This window comes from Echinops telfairi, unplaced genomic scaffold (assembly GCF_000313985.2).
Source record: "Echinops telfairi isolate 266 unplaced genomic scaffold, ASM31398v2 ScPeMD7_7468;HRSCAF=8506_0, whole genome shotgun sequence".
Lineage (NCBI taxonomy): Eukaryota > Metazoa > Chordata > Mammalia > Afrosoricida > Tenrecidae > Echinops > Echinops telfairi.
Window position 1 is genome coordinate 95,297,490 of NW_022111369.1, and position 12,629 is coordinate 95,310,118.

At 51.9% G+C, this 12,629-nt stretch overlaps 1 protein-coding gene and 1 non-coding gene across 2 annotated transcripts in view; one reads left to right on the forward strand and one right to left on the reverse strand.

The window, feature by feature from the left end:
* The window catches only part of SEL1L3 (SEL1L family member 3), a 160,509-nt gene that overhangs the window by 110,377 nt on the left and 37,503 nt on the right, over window positions 1–12,629 (forward strand). The window contains exons 14-17 of the mRNA XM_045284078.1: window positions 2,189–2,251; window positions 4,670–4,846; window positions 7,552–7,679; window positions 10,912–10,995. Of these exons, the coding sequence (XP_045140013.1) occupies window positions 2,189–2,251; window positions 4,670–4,846; window positions 7,552–7,679; window positions 10,912–10,995 (452 nt within the window). The remainder of the gene's footprint in view (window positions 1–2,188; window positions 2,252–4,669; window positions 4,847–7,551; window positions 7,680–10,911; window positions 10,996–12,629) is intronic.
* LOC115873469 lies at window positions 9,878–10,013 on the reverse strand. The gene has a single exon (XR_004048455.1). It is a non-coding gene; the product is annotated as a U4 spliceosomal RNA (small nuclear RNA).

Consider the following 12,629-nt stretch of genomic DNA (forward strand, 5'->3'; position numbering starts at 1 on the left):
CTCCACACGGCTGCTCCAGCACCCAGGGCTGCATCGGGGTAGGTCCATGTGGCTTCTCCTCAGGGATGTCTTGCAGGAAGTGAGCCTTCCCAGCGGAAGCAGGGAACTGGCTAAGGCAGCTGCACCCTGGTTCAACCATCAGAAAGCAAGAGACCTGAGAACTAGAAAGGCGAGGCTCACTGAGCCATTTATCTCTCCACCCTTCAATTAATCCCACATGTGTTTATTGGCCAGGTTGGCACAATAAACCTTAACTATCTCACTCTTTATGGGAGTAGAAAGCCCCATCCTTCCCTCGAGGAGCAGCTGGTGGTTTTGAGCTGTTGCCCTTGAGGATTGTGGGCCCCATGTGTAACTACCACTCCACCAGGTGCTCCAGACTGACAGTCCTGGTGAAAATGCCCAGAGCCCTCCTACTGGAAACTAGGAAGAAAAGACCGGGATGTCTACTCCCATAAAGAGTTACAGTCTCCGTAATCACAGGGGCAGTTTGGCCTTGCCCTGCAAGGTCTCTGAGTCTGGCCCTGCCCTGCAAGGTCTCTGAGTCTGGCCCGGCTCAACAGCAGGGAGGGGGTGAAGCTCTAAAGTTCTGAGACTGTGGCCTCTGGGGCTGTTCAGAAGCCCACCCAGCTGCTGCTCTGCCTCATCTTTCCCAGAAGCCTCTGTGTTCCCTTCTCCTTCCTTCCTCTCCCCACTCATGAGATGAAGCAACGATGCCCCCCTGAAATGCTCCCACCTCCTTCCTCATTACCTGCGGCACTGGCTTTATTAAATGGGTACATTAAAGGTTAGTGGAAACCTGGTTTATGCTGTGTAGCCTAGAGCTGGACTCATCATGTTATGCTTGGTTCTGGAAATATAAAAGCCAAACGTACTCTGTTTAAGGAGATGCAGACCATGAGAAGCCGTGACGTGTTTTCACAGCCAGGTCCATCTTGCGTGGCACGGCTTGCTGGACTTGAATGGCCGACTTTTCCATCAGTTATCAAGTGCACCCAGGGAGCCTACCCCCCCATCCCGGGTTCAAATCCTGCTTGCACTTAGTGTTAGTCTGAGTTGACTAGAGAAACAAATCCAGAGGCACTCATCTGTGTGCAAGAAAGAGCTTCAGATACAAGAGCAATTGAACATTGAGAAAACATCTCAGCCCAGTCCAGATCAAGTGGATGCGTCCGATATTAGCCCATATGTCTGTTACCAATCTGTAAATCCTCTTCAGACTCACGAAACACATGCAACGACACCAAATGCAGGAAGCTCACAGGCCAGTGGGTGGGAAGTCTTGTGGATCCATTGGTGTTGTAAGTATGTCAGCGCTGGCATGAATCTCCGGGTGGCTCCTCCAGCTGCAGGGCTCTAGCATAGCTCCATGTGTCTTGTCATCAGGAATACGAAGTAGAGAGTGCCTTACCTTCAGCGAGCTATTTATCTTTGTAGCACCTCCAAAATGAGGTCATCAAGCTATGGCCTGATTGACAGGCTCAGATCCACGCCTTCACTCTTAGTGGTCTCAAGTTGACACCAGATGATGTAACTACCACACACTTCCTACCATGGACCTCCAGACTCCCGTCCAGGTGCTCCCACAAGTTCCCCCTGCCCACCAATATACACCCGTTCTTCTCGCTGTTGGGCACACCATTTGTTTTTAGCACAGGATTTTGTGGGTTTCTGAAGGTCCTGTCCTCTGCCTCTGGAGCCGCCGTGTCCTACTTGGGGGACTCTGTCCAGGACAAGCAAGGCTGCAAGACACAGCCTACTCATCACTCTTGACTGTCCAAACGCATCTAACTCGATCTGGCTCCAGAATTAGATCACCCCCTGCCCAGGAATGCACTCAGGACTGCCCAACGCATTTAGCCTCATTCACGGCTTCTCCCAACAGCAGCCCTGGCCTGACGGGAATGCAGTTTACTCCGTGGCAAATGGGGTGTCTGCTGGCCCTGCTAAGCAGGGAGCTTGGGGGTCCTCGTGCCGCTGCACCAACAGCAGCAGCATCCAGATGGTGATGGTGATGGGATGCTGCTGTCACGCCACCTCCTGTCCACTGCTTCACGATGAGGTGTTCCGTGGAGGGCTTGGGCTTTATCAGTGTGTGCTTTGCCTGGGACACCGATGTGTCTCTTACGGTTCGAAGGGCCCGCTGGCTTCATTGCTCTCGTCATGACTGCTGTTTGTCCTTGTTTAGGGCCAAGGAGTGAAAAAGAACAGACGGCTGGCGCTGGAGCTGATGAAGAAGGCAGCTGCCAAGGTAACAGGAAGGAACTCTTTTCCACCATGCCCCATACCACGACCCACACATACCTCATGCCCCACAATACCACACCACACACGCCACACCACATACATACCATGCCACACACACCATGCCACACATACCACGCCCCATGCCACACAATACCACACCACACGCATACCACACCACAGACATACCACGCCGCACACATACCATGCCACACATAGCATGCCACATGCCACACACATATCATACCACATGCCATACCACCACACACACTAACAGGGAAGGATTCCTTTCTAACACACACACACACACACACACACACACACAGACTCCTTCCACCACACACAGGCACACGCGTAAGGAAGGACTCCTTTTCACCACACACAGAGACTTCTTTCTACCACACAGATGCACACACACGTAAAAGGGAATGATGCCTTTCTAACACACAGACTCCTTTCCACCACATGTAGGTGCACACACACACACACACACACACACTTAATAGGGAAAGATTTCTTTCTTACACACAGTACACCACGCACACGCAGACATATACACTCACATACCACACCACACACCACACCACACCACCCATATATAATAACAGGGCAGGATTCCTTTCTCTCTCTCTGTCTCTCTCGCTCGCTCGCTCGCTCTCGCTCTGTGGCTCTCTCTGTCTTCCTGCTTTCCACACCACCCCACCCAGAAAGTGCTCTCACATTTGACCCAGTAAATGGCCCGCCCCTTCCCTACCCTGACAGTGGAAACAGGGTGAGGGGCAGGGGCCGCAGGGGCTGATTCCTCCCTTTGAGGTTACACCGGCTCTGAAGCCGCCACAATGGGACGACCCATTTCAAAAGCCGGATTCACCTGCCAGTAAATAGAATTCAGGCTCGTTTTGTTTGAAGGCTGAAATTATCATCACTGGCGGCCCTGATAACAAGCACTGAGGTTCTTTGAAACTGAATGGGCCTCACTCTTTGGAACTAGAAACGCCTCCGAAGGTGAACTCCGTCCCATCCTAAAATGGGTTTCTCTCCTGGTGCCTCTGCAATGGGGCTGTTTATCAAGTGTCTCAAGGCTGATGAATGAATTGTTTTACTTCTCTCGCTTTTCCCTCCTCAGCAGGACCTTCACACCAGCTTGTTTCATTGTAGCGCTGTCGGATTTCATTAGGCGCCTCGGTGGCATAGGGGGCTACTTGTTGGACTGCTAACCTCAAGGTCAGCAGTTCAAAACCACCAGCCGCTCCTCGGGAGTAAGATGAGTTACAGTCTCGGAAGCCCACAGTTCTACCCTGTCCTCTACGGTCACTGAGTCAACGTCGACTCAATAGCATTTCGTTTGGGGTTTGGTTTGGTACCATCTCAGATGAGATGGGATGTGGAGATGCGCGCCGCGCGCGCGCATGCGTGCATCTGGGGGGTGCTGTGAGCCCAAACTGGCTAGACAGCAGCTGATTTGGGGCCTTTTTTAGACTCCGACTTGCCAGACCTCTCAGATGCCCGCTCCTCACCTCCTGTCTCTGGTGCTTTGAGCCTGGCAGGAGGTGAGGAGTGAGTGCCAGGTGTTCACCGGCTGGCTGCTGGGCAATAGACTGTATGGGGGAGGGTCCTCATCCCACAGGCCGGAGGGGTCTGTACCCGAGTAAGGTGGGCACCTATTAGAGCAAGGAGGCTCCCCGCAGGATGTACAAGAAGGCTGTGGAAAGTCCGTGGGGGAAACTCCTGTATCTTTTCTTTGTATTTTTCCACAAACTTTCAAGAGCCCCCTCGCATAGGGGACAAGCCCTTCTGGGGGCCCTGACACAGGTTTGGACATGGTGCTGCCCAGCCTCTGAAGCCACCATCCTGAGTGAGTGAGTGAGTGAGTGAGTGAGTGAGTGAGTGAGTGAGTGCGTGCGTGCGTGCGTGCGTGCGTGAGTGAGTGAGTCAGTCAGTCAGTTAGCCAGCCAGCCACAGATGCAGGGCAGTCCCAGTGACTTCAGGACAGAGCAAGCTACAGATGGGCAAGTGGGTCACCTCGGCTCTGCAGGGCTCGCCAGGGCAGACTCCAGGCCACCTGTCTCTGGCGAGTGCTCACGATGTCAAGGGCAAAGACACTGTGGATGCCGTGGGTGGTGAGGGCCCTGCGGTGCACAAGGACACTGGGAGGTTTGAGGACATGCCTCCCTATGGTTCCAGGCCCACATCCCAGCAGCAGTCACATGCAGCCCCCCTGGGAAAACTCACGTGCCCTCTCAGAGGTCGTCTGCCCCTTCCCCAACCCCCACCCTCCCCCCCAAGGGAAAGAGGGGAGGTTTTGCTCCCTCGCAAGCAGGGGGTCTGGTCACATGCTTCTTGCGGAGTCTCTCTCACGCCCCGCCCCGTTCCCTAACATTAACCTTGACACCTTTCCTTTCTTCTTGTCTTTCTCAAACCGCAGGGGTTGCACCAGGCAGTCAATGGCCTGGGCTGGTACTACCACAAATTCAGGAAAAATTATGCCAAGGCAGCCAAGTACTGGCTACGAGCTGAAGAGATGGGGAACCCCGACGCCTCCTACAACCTCGGGGTCCTGTACTTAGATGGCATTTTTCCAGGCAACCCTGGAAGGAACCAAGTGAGTCGTCTAGAGGGCAGCTCTTAGCTTCCCGAGTGTCCAGCGTCAGTGGGCGGCGGGCCCATCCTGGACGAGGCACCGTGGGTGGAACAGACACATCCCAAGACACAACCCCAACCTTCAAGGACCTCAGAGGGCCGGTTCGGAAGACAAGTCAGGGAAGCACAGGGCGTGAATCAAGCCCCACGTGGGTGGGCAGTGGTGGTACCCAGAGGTCCGCACAGGGGAAGTGACGGAGTCAGGAGGGCTTTGTGGTAGGGGAAGGCTTGAACTGAGGAGTGGGAATGAGGAGGATGAGTGGTGTACATCTGCGTCAGAGGTGCATCTGACAGGAAGCAAAGAGTAAGGGCCAGACGGAGTGGCCTGGTCTGAGCCCATGTGTCAGAATCATCATCAGAGCCACCAGGGCAAGATGTATGTTTATGGAGTGCTTGCTCCCTTTGTGCCAGGAGCCTTGGTGGCAGAGTGGGTTCCGTGTTGGGGTGCTAACCACAAAGTCAACAGTTCAAACCCCCCTGTCCCCCCAAGGGGAAAGGTTGAAACTTTCCACTCCCATAGAGGTAACAGTCTTGGAAACCTTCAGGGGTGGTTCTACCTTCTCCCTAGAGGGTCACCAGGAGTCAGAACGTACTCAGTGGCACAGTTTGAATTTCCCTTTGTGCCAGACTCTCTGCAGAGTACCCTCCTTGCCCACTCTTGGTTCAGCCTGGCCCTCCTCCCTGGGACCCACTGTCATCGTGACCATTCAACAGGGCAAGCCACCGAGGCCAAGAGACTGAGTTACTTCCTCAGTCACACACCTAATAGAGTCTGGACCTGGGCCCAGGTGTGAGATGGAATGCCCTGTCTTTGAGGAGGACGTTGATAACGGCCAGGACAACGTTCAGCAGAATCTGTTGAGTTTATCCAGTGAGTTTGCGGAAGCCGGCCTGTGCCAGGCGCTGCCCGAGCCCCGGGACACGGACACACCAGGCAGCTGCTACTCTTTGGAAGCTGACGTTTCCAGGGCGGGGTGGAGCAAGACAATAAACAAATGAACACAGACTGTAAGGGCATGCGGTGGTGTGTGCTACGGACAAAATAGAACCCGTAAGGAGGACAGAGGGTGGAGAGGGGGCTGCCATCGTATAAAGGACACCCAAGAAGGCCACTCTTCCAGAGTGACCTGGTACAGACCACTGTGGGAAGTGTGGATGCCAATCTTGTGGATATATGGCAGAAGAACATTCCAGAAGGTGGACGGGCTGGAGCTAAGCCTCCCCCACACCAAGATGGAAAGTCTTTACACATCTGAGGAGCAGTGCAGGGGGTGGGGCAGGGGGGCAGAGAGGCAGCAAAGAGGGAGAAGGAGTGGCTGTGGGGGCCGTGAGGGCAGAGGGGCAGCGGGACCAGGTCACATGAGGACTTGGCTTTTGCTCCGAGGGCGGTGGGAAGCCACTCGACTGTTTTGAGCTGGGGAATGATATTGTATCTGATCAGGCTATCCCTGGATTCTCATGGAGACCAGGCTGAAGGGAGGCAAGGCTGGCAGCTGCAGGGGTTAATACCTTGGATCCAAGTGAGAGAGGTGGTGGCCGAGGCCAGGGCACTGCCAGTGGAGAGGCCCAGAGGTAACTGGATTCTGTGCGCGTTTTGACGGCTGAGGTGGCAGGATTGGCTGATGAATGGCATGTGGGAGAGGGGTCAGGGACAACCCCAGGGCGTCTGGCATTTGTGACAAGGAGACAAACTCAGGTGGCACTGGTTGAGGCGGGGGTGGGGGTGGGGGCGCATGGCAGCAGGCGGTTTGGGGCAGTGCTGAACCTCGAGAATGTATCATCCCGTTGAATCTGGAAACCACCTTGCATGCAAGGTTCACTCACCTGCCACCTGTTTCATTTCCGTTTTCTTATTTCCAGCTGAAGACAGCGAGGGGCGAGGTTCAGGGACATTAAGTAGCATGCCCCAAGGTCACCCCCCTGCCAAGGAGCCCACAGCTGGCATTTGAGCCCAAGCCAACCTCGCTCCAAGGCCAGGCTTTTCAAAAGGACCGTGCACTGCCTCCAAAGAGTCACACTCACTGGGGGACAGTGTGTCCACCCGGGGAGAGGGGGGCGGTATTTATTTCCCTTCCATGTCCCTCTCGGATGGCGCAGGGCTGTGATTTTAGGCCTCACACACGTCTGGTAACCCTCCCACGCATCTGCCTGAGAGGATTTTTATTGTCATATTCTAATTCTCACCTTCCTACGGGAAATGGGGTTTCTGTGCATGAGCTTGAAGAAAGGCATTAAGCAAGGTTAGAAAAGCAAGTGCCCGAATTCTCACCCGATGGGACTTCTGATAGGGTCCTGCATCTCCTCCACCGGGGCTTATGAGAGGTCCAGGCAGGGGGCAAGTGGAGTACTTATGTGACGTCGCATTCACTGGGCAAATATAATCAACCAGACAGGGAGACAAAGGCTCCCCATCTCAGAGGCCACCTTCAGAGAAGGGTGCCCCCCAACAAGTGCTGCATGACCTGGGTTTCAAACCAGTTCACTCCAGCCCGAGACCCTGCAAAGAATGTGTTGAGTCTGCTCGCTCCCCAGGGGACGTAGCTTCCTTGAAGCTCTCCCGAGTCCGAAAGCTAGAAGCTGTGGTATTGACGTCTGGCGTGCACCCCCACTGCCCCGGCTCCCACGAAGGCGGCCTCTGAGCGTGACCTTCTGAATCTCTCTTCACAGACACTCGCGGGCGAATATTTCCACAAGGCTGCCCAAGGCGGCCACATGGAAGGGACCTTGTGGTGTTCGCTCTACTACATCACGGGCAACCTGGGGACGTTCCCGAGAGACCCCGAGAAAGCTGTCGTGTAAGAATCTGCCAAATAGGAATTATCTTCTGGCGGGGGAAGGGAGTGGGGGGGGGGTCCTAACCACCCTAGACCTCCTGAGAAGAATGGGCTTCCTCTTTTCTTCGCCTCTTTGCTTGCATCTGGAAAGAGAGGTAGGTTTTCATCCCTGCGAATTGCACACACCCATAGTTGAAAGCGCCAAATCATTGGACAAGAGTCATCGGGAAAAGCAGGCGCTCGCTGTCCACCGGCTGCCCATCCCTCTGTCTGTCCTGTTTCTCTTCCTATTTACCTCTGTCTCTAAACACTGTCCTCTTTTAGAAACATCGTGTTAGCATCTGATTCACCTATGACGCTACTCAGTCCTCCTGCCGCATTTAGAGGAGTCGTGTAGTCACCACTGCGGTCGGTTTAGATCATCTTTTTCTGTGCATGCTTCCTTTTCCCTTCCGCCACGGGTCACACCATTCAGGAGTTCAGTCCCATCGGCCAGAGTTGTAGAACCATCACCCCGGTTCATTTTAGAACATTTTCTTCTTCCTGGTACTCATTGTTCTCTGTGTAATTATAGCGTTTTGATTGTGGCAAAAAGATACACAACAAAACATGTGCTTCTTTCTTGTACTTATTGTTATTAGCTCCCCATTTCCCCTTAACTTCCCCTGCCGTGCCCCCCTCACCCCCAGAAACCAGTAATCTAGTTAGTGTCACTAGAGTGACCTCTCCTGGATTTCGTATTTAGAGAAGCATACTGAAACAAGCAACAACAGCAATAACAAAGTCAAACACTATTCTCTCGATGACTGTTTTTAGGTTTTTTTCAGCATCCCCCAAACTCATCACTATGGATTCATGTTACAGAATCGGAAGAACTGAGCCCCGTGGTGTTTTTTTGTTTGTTCGTTTTTTGGCTGGACTCAACGGTGAAAGGAACCTTGATCAAGCACCTGGCTGCCCGCCACAAGGTTGTCAGTTCAAACCCACCCAGAGAAAAGGCCGGGAGATCCGCTCCCATAGAGCGAACAGTCTAAAGAGCCAGCCTTTGTCCCATGTAGCCTCGGAGTCAAAATCCACAGCTCCTGGCAACCGTCTTTCCAAAAGCAGAGTCAAGCCTTTCTGCGGCCGTCCTGTTGGGTGGGTCCGATCCACCGCCCTTGATGGGCAGTTGACCTCAAACCGCTTACACCCCCTCCCCTGAAGAGTGCTGGCTAGTGCTGTCCCACTGTGGAAGATATACATGGGGGCTTCAGAAAGTTGGTGGGAAAATGGGATGAAAAGATAATGGAAATTTCCCACCAACTCGTTGACACTCCCCCCTAGAGTCTTCCTTCACTTTGCTACCTCCTGTGACCACGCACATCCATGCGTGCCTCCGCATCACTCGTTTTCCAAACAAGTGTGTCCTCTCTTTGGTTCCATGAGTATGAGAGTTATTACAGCTCTTTCCCGCTAAACCTCAGAGTGTGCCGTGGCTTCTTTGTCAATCTGGTGCCACTGTGCCAGTCTCCCCCCAGCACCGTCAGACCCATCACATGCGTTAGGAGGCCTCTCTCCCAGTCTGTCTTGGTCCAGGACAGAGCTGATGGGCTGGGACTAACTTCAGCGCCAATCCTGGGAATCTTCTCCCTTCAACTCTGACTTGAGTTGGTTCTGCTCCAGGCTCAACCCATTTCCTGCTGGTTCCGATTGACCCTCCACGTTGGTAGCTTTCCTTGTGTAGTAGCGTCCTGAGCCCGGCGGCCAGAAGGCTCATTTGTGAGGCCCTTCCGTTCTGAGTCTGCCTTACAGAGAGTGTGACCAGCTACGGCCCAGAGACCAAATGTGACCTTTTCTGTATGACTCCAGACACAAAGAATGGGTTTTTACAATTTTGACCAAAAGCCGAACCACTTATCATGGAGCTGATTTGGATTCATGGGTCAGAAAGAGCCATGCCCCATTGGGTTTTCAATCGCTGATGTTTTTGAAGCCCATCAGTAGGAGGTTTTTCTTCCCTTGTACCCTTTGGGTAGATTTGAACTTCCAATCTTTGGGTGAGCTGTTGAGAGCAGGAGCCATTTGCACTACCCAGGGACTCTGCATTTTTAAAAGGTTTTAGAACAAGCAAGCAAACAAACAAATGTAATATATAACGGTGGCCCCTAGGGCTTAAAATATTGACTATCTTGCCCATCAGAAAAGAGGAGCCGCAGACCTCTGCTTTAGGTCACCTGAATGCTGCTTGCCTGCCTCTCAAAAAGTAGTTTTTCATAACACATTTGGAAGCAATATGATCCGGGAAAAGTTTTCAATTAGCACAAATCGTGCCTCGGGTAGACCTCTTTGGCCACAGTACAGCCACTGCACAAAGATTAGAAGCCACATGATCTTGATGCAGTGGCAAAACCCAAACCAACTTGAGGGTTTTTATCCTGGAACAGAATGCTTGATGTGAATATTACTGTCCCCAGACTTTCTTATGATTTTTTGCTAAGGATTTCTAACCTAATTCCATTATGAGTAGAAAACATTCCGAATGACTTCAGTCCTTTGACATTTGTGGACGTGTGTTCAAATCTCCCACTGCTTAAGACGGTCTTAGTTTCTTCATTGGGGCGTCTACACTTAATGTAATTCCAGGTAGTTTTTTAAATCATTGTATTGGGTGCTCAGTAGACTTGCTTTTAAAGACATCGCTGTAGTCTTTATTTTCCGTTCATCTCATCTGTTCTTTGTTCCTTCTCTCTCTCTCTCACTTTTCTTTTCTATTAAATATTTTTTAAAATCATTCTAGCTCTCCTTTTCATTGGCCCATGCGTCGTGCATGGTGACACTGTTGTTGTAGTGCTGATCCATCTGCAGATGATCACAGACACGTTCATTATGAGGAAACACCTCTAGGGTACATTAGGGACAGCAACCAAATAGATGAGACTTTATAATACCGCAGTGAGCATGGTTTCATGTGCAGAGTATTCGAATTCATAGAAAGAATATGTATTTATTTTCTTGTTGGTGTGGAAGCATCTCACGGTGTACCTCACACACTCTTCGTTTCCAGAAGTAGCAACGCCAAGCATTCATAAGAAAGGGCACGGAGTATAAAGCTCTCAGAATCCATCCTGCTTCACCTCCTTAGCATTCCATTCTAATTTGTAGCTCGATAAAAATTCCAACAAGCAAAATATTCCCCTAGTGGGATTTCTTGAGATCATATGAAGAAAAAGGCAGTTGTTTAATTTGGGTATTTTCTTTCCCTCTTCCTTTTCAGATGGGCAAAGCACGTAGCTGAGAAAAATGGCTACTTGGGCCATGTCATCCGCAGAGGCCTCAATGCCTACCTGGAGGGCTCGTGGTAAGCTCGGGACCCGCGTGGGCACCAACGTTCCTCCACCCTTATCTTCCCATCTGTCGCTGTTCTCTTAGGAGCCAGTGGCAAAAACCAAACAGAGCGCTTTGCAGGGAAATCACGCCTTCCCAGTAATGATATTCAGAGTATCGGGCTGATTTGCAGTTGATTGGAAAACACAGCATCGCCGTGTTTAATGACACACAAGAATTAGTTCTCTGGAGGTGTGGAGGGGAGCAGTCACACTCATCATGTTGAGTGGCACATATTCAAAGACGATGACATGTCTTTCTTATGAGCTTGTCCCCCTTAGTTTTGGAGTCTGGGGACACCAGAGAGGATAGATATTAGCAGAGATCCCCAGGCCAGGCCACAGAAAGTCCAGGGTGCCTACCTTTTTATTAGAAGAAAGAGACACAGACTCGTGTGCTTAGGGATAAGACTGCCTCCATCCACAGACATCTTACTACATTCTCCATGTCCGGAAATACTGACTCCCCAAGCCTCAAACAGACCTCACTCCTGACCACTCCTGCTGATGGCATAAGTAAGGCCCTCCTCCCTGCATGGCAGGGTGAGACTCCGGCCCTACAAGTGGCCTCAATTCCCTACCACTCCCCTATTCCACCAGTAAGGGCCACCTCGTTGAGCTCTGCTTGGCTTCTTTCTTCAGTTTTCTCTGGGGCCACATTTTCTTGACTGGTTGCCGGCCTCGGTGATCTGGGTATTTCAGTCTTAATCAAGAAGGGCATGCAAATCAGCACGGATCCCACCGGTCCACTGCCTCAAAGACATTAGACCAGACACAGTGTGATAAGAACTTCAATTAAACCTTAAGACACAGACGTCCCGAAAAAGGCCATTTCTCCCCAGGGACACAGGTAACCAACAGATAGCATCGGCGTGTGCAAAAATCAGCACATGGGAAACGACGCCAATGGAAAGACACCCCATAGCAATGTTGCTGACTGTTTTAGCATAAGCTCGCCTTAAGTGCTAGCTGTAACTATCTCATGACCAGCCAGGGTTGTGCGCGCCCCCCTTCCCATGCCCCATGCCCATGCCCCAGCGTCCCAGGTTGATCTCTGCATTGTGCCAAAGACTTACATATTCAGACATTTGCCATTGCAACAAGAAATGCTTGTAGTTGGTCTCCTCCGTGAGGAACGTGTGTTACGGGGGCCCGTTTTGCACGGCAAGAAGAGGAAATTGTGTAAAGGGCTCTTTCCCCATCGCCCTGCTTTCCTATGTCTGTGGCGCTTTATCTAGCTTCTCTTTTGAGCTTTCGTTCACAGAACTTCCCCGGTGTGATCTTAAATCCTTCTCCACATCGCTCTCCAGATCATAGGCTCTCAAGTATTTTGGCCTACCTCTCCCTTTGCAGGAAAAAAAAAATTAAAGGAAATAAAAATGTTTCACTCTGCTCTTATAGTACAAAGTTGTACTCCGTACACTTCAAAATGCAGGTGTCTGCGTTTGCACCCCTGGGGTTCTAGGGTTGCTGTGGGTCAGCACGCACTTGAGGGCAGTGTGTTGTAGGGTTAGATGGTTCTGCCGCCCCGCCCCTCTGCCTCCCAGCCAGGCAACGGGATTGCCCACTTTGGGAAACATTGCACCAGATCTACTGCCACCTTTGTTTC